A 16,457-nucleotide genomic window follows, 5' to 3' on the forward strand; every position below is an offset into this window, starting at 1 on the left:
AGATACCCCCCCTTTTGTATTGTTGTATGGTGTCTGTGTGCTGAGGATAAGCCTAGGTGTAAATTTAAGGTCTTCTCAGGTCTTTTTTGAGTCTTGGAACGCACAGTCACTTTCTTACTTTCCCCATATAAGCAGTTTGTTGTTGTTGTTGTTGTTTTGTTTTGTTTTAATGTCCTAATCTTAACATCTAGCTTTCAAAAAGGGAAGAAGTTAAAAACGAAGGAAAAAACGGTACCAGCTCCTAAATTCTCAGGAGTCATAATGGGAGGGGCTTGCAACAATAGTAGGAGATATAACAACAATGGCTGTCTACCCCTTTGTGATCACAAGCAGCCGTCAGTGATCAGAGCACAGATTCTTGATATTTGGGAGACGGGCCCCTTTTTGCCCAGCCTGGCTCCTGTAAGCTATGTGCAAACTGCTGCAGGAACACAGGTACCTGCCTACCAAGTGGCTGAGGGTGGGGATGGGTATCTGCTATTGTGCTGAGAGCTGAAATAAACCTCAATTTACCATCCGTGTCCTCCGCTGGATGTTACCAGCCTTCAGGAGAGTCCAGAGTTCCAAAATAGTTACATCAGTCAAAGTTTGCCAGTGCAGTTGTTGTTTACATTGGGAGACAGATTTCTGATGCTTCCTATAGTGACATCTTCCCTGATTTCCAACCCTTTCTTCCTTAAGTGATTCATGTGTTTTCATTTTAAATCCCTTAAAACTTATAACTCAGACTTGTGAAAACCAAGTTTTAAAAAAAGTAGATTATAATGTACATTTCAAAAATTCAAATGTCATTAAAGTATGTAGCATCTCCCATCCATCCTACTCCTTACTTTGAAGTTATCCCTATTGAGACAACTTTTTTTTCCCACCATTTCCCCCACTATAGATAGTATCCTTAAAGAGATAGTTTGAGTGTGTCTATATGCATAAATGTATGCATACACATACTTACCTTCCCTGTTTCTTTTTTAACACAATTGGCAGTATACTGATAGAAAACGATCTCCAGGATGTGCCAGGAGAAAAATTAGGGTACATTATACAACAGATATAGACTGTCATTCTTTCAGATGATTTCTTAGTATCCCATGGTTCTACATACTGGGTAATTTATTTGTCCTGATGATGGACATTTAGGTTGTTTTCAATCATTTGCTGTCAGTGGCAGCCATATGTTAGTCTCTGTTGTCCATGTCTGTATCTGTATATTAAGTTACTAGAGGTGAAATTGCTGGGTGAAAGGGACGTGTACTAAATTTTAATAAATGCTGCCAGATTACTCTATAAAGAAGTTGTGGCAGAATACAGTCCCCATACACTAGGAGTTGTGCCACTGCTTTTACTAGTGAAAATTACCATTCATTAGTATATATCTTGTGACTTCTGTAAATCTGCTGCTTTTTGTCACTACTTTATTTTTTTTAATTTTTTTTTTTTTTTAAGATTTTATTTATTTATTTGACAGAGAGAGAGACAGTGAGAGAGGGAACACAAGCAGGGGGAGTGGGAGAGGGAGAGGCAGGCTTCCCGCGTAGCAGGGAGCCCGATGCGGGGCTCCATCCCAGGACCCTGGGATCATGACCTGAGCCGAAGGCAGACGCTTAACGACTGAGCCACCCAGGCGCCCCTGCTTTATTTTTTAAAAATCCAGTTTTCAAAATAAATTTGTAAAGTACAGGTTTCGTATTTCCTCTAATCTCCCCCCACCTAACATATGCAACAGTAGAATATGTGAGCTCAAACTTTACAGTTACTGTAAGTAATTGCTTACTGCAAGTTACATGGATGGAGGCAAGAACTTTGATCTGTTTTGTTCATTGATGTATCCATTGTTCCTGGAGCAGTGCTTGGCATTTGTCATATAGTAAATTAAAAAAAAAATTTAAAAAGTTTTTATTTTAATTCCAGTTAGTTTACTTACAGTGTTTTATTAGTTTCAGGTGTACAATATAGTGATTGAACAATTTCATATGTCATTTGGTGTTCATCATGACAAGTATACTCCTTAATCCCCATCATCTATTTAACGCATCTCCCCCCCACCCACCTCTCCTCTGTTAAGTGTTTGTTCTCTATAGTTAAGAGTTTGTTACTTGCTTTGTCTCTTTTTTTTCCCCCCTTTGCCCACTTGTTTTGTTTCTTAAATTCTACATATGAGTGAAATCATATGCTATTTGTCTTTCTTGGATTGACTTTGCTTAGCATTATACTCTCTAGCTCTATCCTTGTTGTTGCACATGGCAAGATTTCATTCTTATTTATGGCTGAATAATATTCCATTGCATGTATATACCACATCTTCTATCATCAATCTGTGGACACTTGGGCAGCTTCCATATCTTGGCTATTGTAAATAATGCTACTATAAATATAGGGGGCATGTGTCCCTTTGAATTTGTGTTTTTGTATTCTTTGGGTAAATACCCAGTAGTGCAATTGCTGGATTGTAAGGTTGTTTTATTTTTAACTTTTTTAGGAATCTTCATACCATTTTCCACAATGGCTGGACCAGTTTTCATTCCCACCAACAGTACATGAGTATCCCTTTTGCTCCACATCCTCACCAGCACCTGTTGTTTTTTATGTTTTTGATATTAGCCATTCTGACAGGTTTAAGGTGATACTGCATTGTAGTTTTGATTTGCATTTCCCCGATAATGAGTGATGTTCAGCATCTTTTCATGTGTCTATTGGCCATCTGGATATCGTCTTTGGGGAAACATCTGTTCATGTCCTTTGCCCATTTTTTATTTGGGTTATTTGTTTTTGGGGTGTTGAGTTGTATCAGTTCTTTATATGTTTTGAATGCTAATCCTTTATCAGATAGGTCATTTGCAAGTATCTTCTCCCATTCAGTAGTTTGCCTTTTAGTTTTGTTGATTGTTTCCTTTGCTGTGCAGAAACTTTTAATTTTGATATCATCCCATTAGTTTATTTTTGCTTTTATTTCCCTTGCCTCAGGGGTCCTATTTAGAAAAAACTTGCTACATCCGACATCAGAGAGTTACTATCTGTGCAGTCTTCTAGGATTTTTATGGTCTCAGGTCTTCACAATAAGGTCTTTAATCCATTTTTTAAAAAAGATTTTTATTTATTTATTTGACAGAGAGAGATAGCGAGAGAGGGAACACAAGCTGGGGGAGTGGGAGAGGGAGAAGCAGGCTTCCTGCTGAGCAGGGAGCCCGATGTGGGGCTCGATCCTAGGACCGCAGGATCATGACCTGAGCCGAAGGCAGACGCTTAACAACTGAGCCACCCAGGTGCCCTGGTCTTTAATCCATTTTGAAATTACTTTTGTGTATAAGGAAGAGGTACAGTTCATTCTTTTGCATGTTACTGTCCAGTTTCCCCACCACCATTTGTTGAAGAGTCTTTTTCCCATTGGATATTCTTTCCTGCTTTGTTGAAGATAAATTGATCATGTAATTGTGGGTTCATTTCTTGAGTTTTCTAGTGTGTTCCATTGATCTATATGTCTGTTTTGTACCAGTACCATACTGTTTTGATTACTGCAGCTTTGTAATATAACTTGAAGTCTGGAATTGAGATGCCTCCAGCTTTGCTTTTCTTTTTCAAGGTTGCTTTGGTTATTTGGGGCTTTTTGTGGTTCCATACAAATTTTAGGATTGTTTGTTCTAGTTCTGTGAAAAATGCTGTTGGTATTTTGATAGGGATTGCATTAAATCTGTAAATTGCTTTGGGTAATATAGACATTTTAACAATATTTGTTATTGCAATCCATGAGCATGGAATGTGTTTCCATTTGTGTTATCTTCAGTTTCTTCAGTGTTTCATAGTTTTCAGAGTATAGGTCTTTCACCTCTTTGGTTAGGTTTGTTCCTAGGTCTCTTATTGTTTCTATGCAGTTGTAAATGGGATTGTTTTCTTCATTTCTCTTTCTGTTGCTTCATTATTGGTGTATGAGAATAGAACAGATTTTTGGACATTGATTTTGTATCCTGTGACTTTACTGAATTCATTTAGCAGTTCTAGCAGTTTTTTTGGTGAAGTCTTTCAAGTTTTCTATATGTAGTATCACGTCACTTGCAAAGAGTTGAAGTTTTATTTCTCCCTTACCAATTTGGATGCCTTTTAATTTCTTTTTGTTGTCTAATTGCTGTGGCTAGAACTTCCAGTGCTATGTTGAATAAAAGTGGTGAGAGTGGACATCCTTGTCTTGTTCCTGACCTTAGAGGAAAAGCTCTCAGTTTTTCCACATTAAGGATGATGTTAGCTATGAGTTTTTCATATATGGCCTTTATTATGTTGAGGTATGTTCCCTGTAAGCCTACCTTGTGGAGGGTTTTTATCATGAATGGATGCTGTACTTTGTCAAATGCTTTATCTGTGCATATTAATATGATCATATGGTTCTTGTCCTTTGCCCTATTAATGTGATGTATCATGTTGTTTCATTTGCAAATACTGAACCACTCCTACAACCCAGGAATAAATTCTACTTGATCATGGTGAATTATTTTTTTAAATCTATTGTTGGATTTGATTTGCTAGTATTTTGTTGAGGATTTTTTGCATCTATGTTCATGAGCGATGTTGGCCTTGTAGTTCTCTTTTTTTTTTGTGGTATCTTTATCTGGTTTTGGTATCCGGGCAATGCTGGTCTTGTAGAATGAATTTGGAAATTTTCCTTCCTTTTGTATTTTTTTTTTTGGAATAGTTTGAGAAGAGTAGGTATTAACTCTTCTTTAAATATTTGGTAGAATTCACCTGTGTAGTCATTTGGTCCTGGACTTCTGTTGGGATTTTTTATTTACAGAGTTCATTTCTTTGTTGGTAATTGGTCTGTTCAAATTTTCTATTTCTTACTGCTTCAGTTTTGGTAGGTTGTACATTTCTAGGAATTTATCCATTTCTTCTAGGTTGTATAATTTGTTGGCATATACTTTTTCATAATATTCTCTTATAATTGTATTTCCGCGTTAGTTGTTGTTTCTCTTCTCTCATTTGTGATTTTATTTATTTGGGTCCTTTCTTTTCTTGATAAGTCTGGCTAGAGGTTTATCAATTTCATTGATTTTTTTTTTTTTTAAACAGCTGGTTTCATTGTTCTATTGCTTCTTTGGTTTCCATATCATTTATTTCTGCTAGAATCTTTATTATTTCCTTCTGCTGGTTTTAGGTTTTGTTTGTTGTTCTTTTTCTAGCTTCTTTCTTTTTTTTAAGATTTTATTTATTTGACAGAGACACAGCAAGAGAGGGAACACAAGCAGGGGGAGTAGGAGAGGGAGAAGCAGGCTTCCCGCAGAACAGGGAATCCGATGTGGGGCTTGACCTGAGCCGAAGGCAGACGCTTAATGACAGAGCCACCCAGGCACCGCTTTCTAGCTTCTTTAGGTGTAAGATTAAGTTGTTTGAGATCTGTTTCATGAGGTAGGCCTGTATTGTTATATACTTCCCTCTTAGAACTGCTTTTGCTGCATCCCAAAGCTTTTGAACTATTGTGTTTTCATTTTCATTTGTCTCTCTGTACTTTTTTATTTATTTTATTTCCTGCTTGACCCATTCATTGTTTAGTAGCATGTTATTTAACCTCCATGTATTTGTGTTCTTTCCAGATTTTTTTCTTGTGGTTGACTTCTAGTTTTATAGCATTGTAGTCAAAAATAGATGCATGGTATGACTCTTATCCTTTTGAGTTTGTTGAGGCTTCTTTTGTAGGCTGGTATTGATTTATTCTGGAGAATGTTCCAGCTGCACTTGAAAAGAATGTGTATTCTGCTCTTTTAGGATGGAATGTTCTGAATATATCTGTTAAATCCATCTCGTCCAGTGTGTCATTCAAAGCCATTGTTTCCTTGTTGATTTTCTCTTTAGATTATCTGTCTATTGATGTAGGTTGGGTGGTAAAGTCCCCTACTATTATGGTGTTATTACCGATTAGTTCCTTTATGTTTGTTATTAACTGTTTTATGTATTTGGGTACTCCCATGTGCATAAATATTTACAATTGTTATATCTTCTCGTTGGATTGTCCCCTTTATAATTGTATAGTATCATTTTTAGTCTCTTGTTATAGTCTTTGTTTTAAAGTCTATTTGGGCTGATATAAATATTGATTATATTGATATAATCTGGCTTTCTTTTGACATCCATTTGCATGATAAATGTTTCTCCATTCCCTTCCTTTCGATCTACAAGTGTATTTAGGTCTAAAGTGAGTCTCTTGTAAGCAGCATATAGATGAATCTTGTTTTCTTATCCATTCTGTTACTGTGTCTGTTGATTTACACTGCATTTACATTCAAAGTAATTATCGATAGATTTGTATTTAATGCCATTTTACTACCTGTTTTGTGGTTGTTTCTGAAGATTTTCTCTGATCTTTTCTTTCTCATGGTTTTGCTGGTTTTCTTTAGTGATATACGTGAATTTTTTTCTCTTTATTCTTTGCATATTTATTAGTACTTTTTGTTGGTATCATTAGGTTTGAATATAACATCTTCTGCATATAGCAGTCTATATTAAGCCAACGGTTGTTTAAGTTTGAACCCATTCTTTACTCCTCCTCATGTTTTAGGTATATGTTATCATATTTTACATCCTTTTATTTTGTGAGTTCCTTGATTGATATTCTACAAAATACTCATTTTTACTACGTTTGTGTTTCCTTCCTTCATACTGTCACTTTTGGTCTTCCTTCCCACTCAAAGAGTCCCCTTTAATATTTTATTCAGGGCTGGCTTGGTGGTCATGAACTCCTTTAGTTTTCGTTTGTCCAGGAAACTCTTTTTTTTTTTTTTAAAGATTTTTATTTATTTATTTGTCAGAGAGAGAGAGAGCACAAGTGGGGGGAGCAGCAGAGGGAGAGAGAGAAGCAGGCTCCTCACCGAGCAAGGAACCCGATGCGGGACTCGATCCCAGGACTCTGGGATCATGACCTGAGCCGAAGGCAGATGCTTAACGACTGAGCCACCCAGGCGTCCCTGTCCAGGAAACTCTTTATCTCTCCTCTTCTGAATGACAGTCTTGCTGGATAGAGTATTCTTGGCTCTGGATTTGTCCCATTCAGCACTTTATATATATATCATGCCACTCCCTCCTAGCTTGGAAAGTTTCTGCTGAAAAAACCCCCCATAGCCTTATGGGGTTTCCCTTGTATGTAACTGTCTTCTTTTGTCCTGCTGCTTTTAAATTTTTTCTTTATTGGTACATTTTGCCATTTTTTTATAACATGTCTTGGTGTGGATCTGCTTTTGTTGATTTTGTTGGGGTTTGTGCCTCCTGGATCTAAATACCTGTTTCCTTCTACACATTAAGGAAGTTTCCAGCTATTACCTCTTCAAATAATTTTTTTGCCCCATTTTCTCTCTCTCCTTCTTTTGGGACTCCTATAATGTGAATGTTTTTATGTTTGATGGAGTCACTGATTTCCCTAAGGCTGTTCTTGCTTTGCATAGTTCTTTTTTCTCTCTTTTGTTCTTCTTGCTTACTTTCCATTACTCTGTCTTCTACGTCATTAATTCATTCCTCTGCTTCTTCCAGCCTGCTATTCATTGCATCAGTCATATCTCGCTTATTGCACTCTTCATCTCTGATTGTTTCTTTTTTTTTTTTATCTCTGTGTTAAGGGTCTTACTGATGTCTTCCATTCCCTTCTCAAGTCCAGTGAGTATCCTTAAGATCATTGCTTTAAATAGTCCATTGGGCATGTTACTTACCTGTTTTGCTTAGATCTCTGGCCATGACCTTGTCCTGTTCTTTTATTTGGGACACATTTCTCTGTCTTCTCATTTTGTCTGTCTCTGTGTCTGTTGCTGTGTGTTAGGAAAGTCAGTTGTGTCTTCTGTTCTTGACGGTAATGGCCTTATGAAGAAGAGGTCTTACAGTGCCCTGCTGTGTTGTGTCCCCTGTTCCCCAGGGCCTGGCGCTTCCAGGAGCCTCTCCAGTGTGTGCTGTGTGTGCTACGCTGTTTTTTCCTGGCCTCTCTATTCTTCAGGCCAGTCCTCTGCAGAGGCTCTCTTTGCCTCTTGTGGGCAATGTTTAGTTCCTGGCCTGAATGTGGTGTGTTTTAACCTGATGTGCTCTGGAGTGCTTGTGAAATGAGACCTGTCACCACTGCAGCCAGAAATGAGCTCTGCAGAACTCGTGGGTCGGGAGACAGGATGTGGGCAAAGGTTTGGGCCAGTCTAATGGCAAGGGTGCCATGCTGGAACTGAGGCAAGGGTGACTAGAAAGGGCAGTTCCACCAGAGTGTGTGTGTGTTGGGGGGTGGGCGGGATTGGGCCTTGGTGTAAGCAAGTTAAATAGGGAGTGTTGACACTGCACTGGTTCCCACAGGTGGCTGGCTCTGTGCTTATGTTGAGGGGCTGGAGAAGGAAATGGTGGCTGCATGTTCCTTTGTTCCTGGAGGGTTCTCTCTGTGAACACTGCCTCTCTGGGACACACTCCCAAGATGTGGGAATAACCTCCCCATTGTGTGCCCCAGGTACTCTTCAGATCACTGTTTTTACTCTGTATGTATGAGGGCTGTTTGCCCTGCCTTCTCTTCAAGAGCAGCCCCAATGCCTCCGGGCTTTCCCTGAGCTAAGCCCACTGACCTTTAGAATTCCAGGTTTTAGGCCCCACTAGTTGTAAGAACTCAGTGGAATTCATCCCCTCTCACTTTCCAAGCCAATTGCTCTGCAAGATTCGTTTTCTCCCGGCACTCCCTTGGGTGTTAGTCTGTCTCCCACCCTTCTCCACTCCCGCAGCAGTCACCATCCATTTTTTCTCTCCCAAGCCATGTCTCTGCCCTTCCTACTTTCTTCAGGATGGCCTCTTCTCTACCTTTAATTGTAGAGTTTGTTCTGCTAATCTTCATGTTGAGTTTTGGAGTATTTAGGATGATAGTTACCTAGCTGAATTTGTGGGTTGAGATAAGCCTAGGGTCCTCCTACTATGATGCCATCTTCCTCTCTCTGTTACACAGTAAATTTTTTTGTTTTTATTCAAATTCCAGCTAATTAACCTACAATGTAATATTAGTTTCAGGTGTACAATATAGTAATTCAGTACTTCAATACAACACCTAGTCCTCACCACAACAAATGCCCTCCTTAATCTCCCTTACTTGTTTAACCCATTCCTCCACTCACCTCCCCTCTGGTAACCATCAGTTTGTTCTCTATAGTTAAGAGTCGTCTTCTTGGTTTCTCTTTTTTTTCCCTTTGCTCATTTGTTTTGTTTCTTAAATTCTACATATGAGTGAAATCATATGGCATTTGTCTTTCTCTGACTGACTTATTTCACTTAGCATAATACACTCTAGCTCCATCCATGTCATTGCATATGGGAATACTTCATTCTTTTTGATGGGTGAGTAATATTCCTGTGTGTGTGTGTGTGCATGTACACACCACATCTTCCTTATCTATTAGTTAGTCGATGGGCACTTGGGCTGTTTCCATAATTTGGCTATCATTAGATAATGCTGCTATAAATGTCACACAGTGAATTTTTTTAAACCATTTTATTTATTTATTTATTTGAGAGAGAGAGACACAGCAAGAGAGGGAACACAAGCAGGGGGAGTGGGAGAGGGCGAAGCAGACTCCCCACTGAGCAGAGAGCCTGACACAGGGCCCCATCCCAGGACCCTGAGATCATGACCTGATCCGAAGTCAGATGCATAACCAACTGAGCCACCCAGGCGTCCCCACAGTAAATTTTTGAATAAACAAATGAGTATAGTTAAATAATTGTTTTCCCTCATTTTTTTTTTTTTAGTTTTATCTCTTCCACAAAAGTGTTTTTGGAAAGTACAGTAGTCAGCTGTGAGCTTTTTGTGGGATTATGTATTTAATGAATGGTTGCTGTGAAATAGAAGTGATTATTATTGCTTTGGGGATTTTTCTTTTCAGTGATTTCAATAAATTTTTATGCTACAGGAGCAAGGTATTTTTAACTTCTGAAAGTAGACCCTTTTCCATGTTCTTTTTTTAATATGCTTATGTGTGCCCATACCTCTCACTTCCAATTAGGCTTTTTCTCTTCAGTGTTTCTTAAATAGATTGCTTAACGAATAGTTATTGGACAAAACCTTCTAGCTGTATCTTAATATAGTGTGAAATATAATTTTGGAATGGTATAAGCTTAGACGCTTTGTCTTACCTAAAATTTAAAAAGTAGCAGTCATTTCCTCTTTGGTCCTCCTCACATATGCTCATTATGCCTGGCGAAATTGAAAGTGTTTTCTTAAAACTGGTTGAATTTAGCACTTTCTCTTGATATATTGTGCCAATTAGTGCCTATACACCGTCATCTTAAGTGCTATATGTAATTAAAGATTTCTGATTTTTCTTAAAGGCAGGATCCACGGCACCATTGTTTATTGAGCAGCCAGAGGAACCTGAGTCAAATGCAACAGATGGCATAGAATTATTTGAAGACAGTCAACTAAACAGTCGCTCTAAAGCAATAGCATCAAAAACCAAAGAGATTGAACAGGTGAGAATTTAATCTTCTTTAAGTACATAATCTTTTGTTCCTGTCACTTTGCATGTGGTAGTTAGAGTAAGTATTTATTGAATATGTGTATTTCATTTTGTTTTTTTTTTTCACTCGTTACTCTGAAATTAGAATGTAAAATATTATAAAAATTGTTTGACTTGATTTCACAGTAATATTGATCAGTTTGGTCCCCTATTCCTGTTTACTTTTTAATTTTTTAAATAAAAAGCAAACTCTTTTTTTAGAGAATATCAATATGCTTGATAGTATGAAGCAATTTTAAATTATTAAAATCAACAGGGATGGGCTGAAAGAAATGTTAAATATACCAAAATATTAGTAGATGTTATTTTAGAATATTGGGATTACAGATGGTTATGTTTTTCATTATACTTTTAAGCATTTTTCAAATAATGAAAAAGTAAAGGATAAGTACATAGGTTTAATTTTAATGATGTCATTCTGAAAAGTTCGGATCTTGTTTTTAATAGATTAAATAGATTGCTTAAGGAATATTTATAGGTCAGAACCTTCTAGCTGTATTTTACTATAGTATGAAATACAATTTTTTTTTTTTAAAGATTTTTATTTATTTATTTGACAGAGAGAGACACAGTGAAAGAGGAAACACAAGCAGAGGGGGAGGGAGTGGGAGAGGGAGAAGCAGGCTTCCCGCCGAGCAGGGAGCCCGATGCGGGGCTCGATCCCAGGACCCTGGGATCATGACCTGAGCCGAAGGCAGGAGCTTAACGACTGAGCCACCCAGGCACCCCTGAAATACAATTTTTGAATGGATTAAGCTTAGAGGCTTTGTCTTCCCTATTAAGATTTAAAACCATTTTCTCTTAAATCCTCACATGTGATCATTATGCTTAGCAAAATTTAAAATGTTTTTAACATGTAAATATTACCTGCCTCATAGTGTATTATCACTTTAGAGGATTAAATGAAGTAAATAAAATTTGACAGGGTTGTATAACATGTAACATGCAGTACAAGTGTGTTTTTTTCCCCAGTATAATTAACATACAGTGTTATGTTAGTTTTAGGTATACATTATAGTGATTCAACAATTCTGTACGTTACTCAGTGTATACAGTTGTTTTTGATGTTGTTACTCACCAGTGCTTTGAGTAAAGGTCATATTGTTATATAGTCTTCTAAAACCTATTGGAAAATAAGAATAAAGTTAAATCTTTTCTCAGGGTGCTTTCCAGTTTCACATCAGTTAAAACCTATTTGCCATGGTTGGATAGGTGATCATCTTAATTAAATCCTGTTGTCATTTTACAGTTCATATTGATGCCACCCCAGATAAGAATCCAGATAATCTGGATAGGAGATTTGTTATGTAAGCCACTAGAGTTTCAAACTGGAGGTGGCGAGCAGTGTCAGATGCCTGGAAGAATAGAAGGAAAATGAAGAGTGAGAAAATCGTGTTTAATTTGGTGATATGAAGGTGATTGGTGCCTTAAAAGATATCAGTTAATTGAGAACGTAAATAGAAGGTTTGCTCCTTAGATGTATTTTCAACATGGATATGAATATCATTACACTATGTAGAATTACTGCCCTTTTGTCCTTTTACTCTTATTTTTCTTAGTAGCGCTTGTTGTTGTTTTTTTTTTAAACCACTTGACACATGCTTTTATTTGCTTGTTTGTCTCCCCTCATCGTAATGGAAGCTTCATGAGAGCAGTGACTATGTTTTGTTTATTAGTTTATCTCCATTACCTAATATAGTGATCGGCATGTAGGAGACTCAAAGGAAATATTTTCTATAGATGGTGGGTGGAGTCATAAACCTAGAAGTAACCTCTGAATAGCCCGAGTCACTTTCAGTCAGAGACTGCATTTTAACCTGACGACCTAACACAGTGCCTAAGCCCAGCACTTCATAGTAAGTGCTTGGTAAGAGTTTACTGAATGAATGATTTAATATTATTTTTCTTTTCCACCTAAACAGTTCTTTAAAGGAGAGGCTCTCTTAAGAATATAACTGGTAGAAAAATCTGACTGAAATAGCAGGGTAGGGGAATTTTGTTGTCATTTATTAATATTTGTATCTGCTCTTGTTATTATTCAGAGTTGATTTATTTGATCTTGAAAAATGAGCTACCAGTCAGATGTTCAGCCTAGCAGTATAAACATAAAATTACCTAGTATGGAATTAGTTTTTTGTAGTACTCTATAGACATCCATACATGTTTGACCTGTAAATATGACCAGATTTCTGTTTTCATTTTCCCATTGTTCAAAAACACATGAAAAATCTGACACTAAAGAATATTGAGATTATTACAGTAAAGACAGATGACCTAAAGAAAGAAAACTAAATCTAAAAGGACATTACTGTATTCTGATATGACTAGAGAAGTAAAGACAGTTGTTAGAAGTGTTATAAAATAGAAAAGTTAATAATGTTAAATAATCTTAAATGTTAAAAATAAATTATTGTACTTAATAATGTTACTGTACTCTCTTTTTAAAAGAGCACTTTGGTTTTCATATATTGGCAAGAAAATCAAAACAAAAACCCCCAAGATGTCAGAAAGCTAGTAAATAATCATATATAATTATTTTATAAATTTGTGTCTAAAAGTTATAGTGACTTTTGAAAATGAAAAAGTTTTAAGGGGATTTTCCCGTCATTTTCTCTGTTTTCAACTTTTGCACATTTTATTTTTAGAGATTAAATGCCAAATGGATAGGAATAATGTAAAGGCTTGAGAAAGCCAGATGGTAGTTACACAGCTGTCCAGTAATTATTCTTTATATTTTTCCACATGCTTGAAATATTTCATGATTTAAAAAAATGAATAATAACCCAAAAAAGCCCACATAAATGAGGCCAACAATTCAAGCTTAGAATAATATAGAAATGTAAATATTGGTATAATGCCAAAGCTGCTTTTTCTCTCCGTTACATCAAGTGCAGTATGTTCAGATATCTTGTAATATATAATTTTTTTAGGGTTTCTATAAGTTAGATTCTTCAGCCCTTGAATCCTAAGGAAATCATTAACTTGTGGCAGTATTGCAATATAAAATAAACTTAATCTCTCTAGGCCAAAATTTGGTTTAATTCAATGTGCCCACAAAGTGGCTATTTGATGTTTAAGAGCATACATATGGAAGTAGTTTGTATCTGAATCACTTCAGTGAGAGGGCAGATTCATGTTTTTTGCTACATTATTGCCATCTCATCACTGCCCATATAAGAATTTTGATAGGGTTGGAAATGTAGATGCTTTTTGAAAAAGCTCCCCATTTTATAGTCAAATATGGCGGAGAACCACAGTCTAAAATCCTTGAGCCAGAAGACATCAGGTTGCATCTCAGACTATTGTGTTGCTAGAGATCATTTGAATCATCCCGCTTATACCTGAATATCCTTTAGTGGAGATGATCCATTCTGTTGCCATAGCACATTTAGCCTCATGTTTTAGATCCTATGGTATATCTTCTTTTACCCTCATTTCCCCAGGTTTACCCAATTTGGGCCACTTTTACATTCACTTATCGGAATATTTTTCGAGGTTCTTAGCTTCTTAGCTTAGAGAGGGAGATTTCAGAATTTCTCCTGTCATTATAAGTAATACCTAGATAGCCTACAAAAGTATAGGTGATTCATAATCTATTTCAGGTGTTTGGCATTAATCCCTTGGTTGTAATATCTCACAACTCCTCACATACCTTTATTACTGAATTATTTGATTTGAAAGTGAATCCCACTACTTGCTATTTTATCAGTGAGGAATCTTTTAACAAACTGTCACTTTGAACAAACCACACAAATTGAAATCTGTTATTATTACATAACCCTTCTTCCCTCTGTTGCATCTCTGGGGATAAGGTAATATTTACATTAACTGTTTGGAACCTTTTTCATATTTAACCTCATACTTTGTTAAAATTGTGCTTAAACATAGCCTGTCAATGAGATCCTCTGTTTTTTGGACGTCTGGCATCTAATGATATTTTAAAATCTCTTTGTAATTGCCCACTGGCAAGATCTGGATTAGAGTTTTCTATCTATCGTCTTTCTTCAGATGGAATCAGATAATCTGAGTAGAACTGGGATGGAGTAGATATATATAATATGCATATGCATGTTCTGCCTAGTAGATTGTACAACTATGAATGTCAGGGTGGCTAAAATGCACCTACAGATACAGGTAGAAGAGAAGCAGTTACGTAATGAAACACTACTAAAGATGGTGAGTAACTGCTGTTTATTAGGATTTTTTGCTATGCAAACTAATAGTCTTGAAGAAAGAACTTTCCATCTCTTCACCCTCAAAGCACAGTACTTATATTGTGATTCTCTCTCTACCTTTGTTATATATCTGTGGAGCTTTTTAAAAGTAGAGCTTCTTGGATTTCTACCATAACTCTTCTGGTAAATAGGTTATCAGAGCTTCTCAAGTTTTAATATGCACAGAAATCATTTGGGGATCTTGTTAAAGTACACTTTCTGACTCTGTAGATCTGGGATGGGGCTTGAGATCAGAATTTCTAACATGTTCCTTGGTGATGCTGATTGTCCTGTTCTGTGGACCATATTTGGAATAAGGAATTAGAAGGAGGTAATTGTTTTTTCTTAAGTTCTTCTAGAGTTTTCTAATATGCTAAAATATGCTAATATTTTATTTTCTATTTCTAATATGCTAAAAGCTTGAGAACTGTTACCACCTTATGTAAACTAAAGAAGTTTTATCTTATGTATTTTTAATTGATGTATAATTAATGTGCGATAAAATGCATAGATCTTAAATATTTAGTTGGATGAGTTTTGACAGTTCTAACACTGTAAATATCACGTGCAACAAGTATTTATGAGTCTTTTTCAGAACAGTTGATTATACTGACAGTACATGATCATGTCTCAAAATCGTGTGATTTGATTTGGTTTATGTTAAATACCCTCCAGCCAATCCGTTAAGGCTGTATCTTAAGTAGTAACATATATAAGCATAAATTTCAAAGGACACAAAAGATTATGCAGTGAAAAACAAGTTTCCTTCGTAATTCTTAGCTGCCCAGTTTCTTTCCCCAGCATATAGACTATGTAACATACATATGTATGTGTATACGCAGTTTATATATATTATTTATGTGTGTGTACATACTTTGTATGTATATACACACATACATCAGGATCATGATTGATTCTGATGAGTAGAGATAAGAGTTGGTACGTGTGTCTCCATATTTTTTCTTTAAATACAAGTGGTGGTTTACCATGTACCCTGTTCAATGTATCCATTTTATATCAGTGTATATTAGTCCCCTATTAGTAGATATTTATAATAACTTGTGAAGCCATGTTTTTTTTTCTTTTAAATCTTTTTTATTGTTATGTTAATCACCATACATTACATCATTAGTTTTAGATGTAGTGTTCCATGATTCCTTGTTTGTGCATAACACCCAGTGCTCCATGCAGAACGTGCCCTCTTTAATACCCATCACCAGGCTAACCCATCCTCCCACCCCCCTCCCTTCTAGAACCCTCAGTTTGTTTTTCAGAGTCCATCGTCTCTCTTGGTTCATCTCCCCCTCCGATTCCCCCCCCCTTCATTCTTCCCCTCCTGCTATCTTCTTCTTTTTTTTATTTTCTTAACATATATTGCGTTATTTGTTTCAGAGGTACAGATCTGAGATTCAACAGTCCTGCACAATTCACAGTGCTTACCAGAGCACATACCCTCCCCAGTGTCACCCAGTCACCCCATTCCTCCCACCCCACCCCCACTCCAGCAACCCTCAGTTTGTTTCCTGAGATTAAGAATTCCTCATATCAGTGAGGTCATATGATGCATGTCTTTCTCTGTTTGACTTATTTCGCTCAGCATAATACCCTCCAGTTCCATCCACGTCGTTGCAAATGGCAAGATCTCGTTCCTTTTGATGGCTGCATAATATTCCATTGTATATATATATACCACATCTTCTTTATCCATTCATCTGTCGATGGACATCTTGGCTCTTTCCACAGTTTGGCT

General features: G+C 36.6%; 1 protein-coding gene across 10 annotated transcripts in view; it reads left to right on the forward strand.

Annotated features, from left to right (window-relative positions):
• Window positions 1–16,457, forward strand: part of PPHLN1 (periphilin 1) — a 153,573-nt gene that overhangs the window by 96,561 nt on the left and 40,555 nt on the right. For all 10 annotated transcript variants that reach the window (XM_036065612.2, XM_036065619.2, XM_036065610.2 and 7 more), the window contains one exon: window positions 10,306–10,446. In XM_036065612.2, coding sequence (XP_035921505.2) covers window positions 10,306–10,446 — 141 coding nt within the window. The remainder of the gene's footprint in view (window positions 1–10,305; window positions 10,447–16,457) is intronic.

This window comes from Halichoerus grypus, chromosome 6, assembly GCF_964656455.1.
Source record: "Halichoerus grypus chromosome 6, mHalGry1.hap1.1, whole genome shotgun sequence".
Lineage (NCBI taxonomy): Eukaryota > Metazoa > Chordata > Mammalia > Carnivora > Phocidae > Halichoerus > Halichoerus grypus.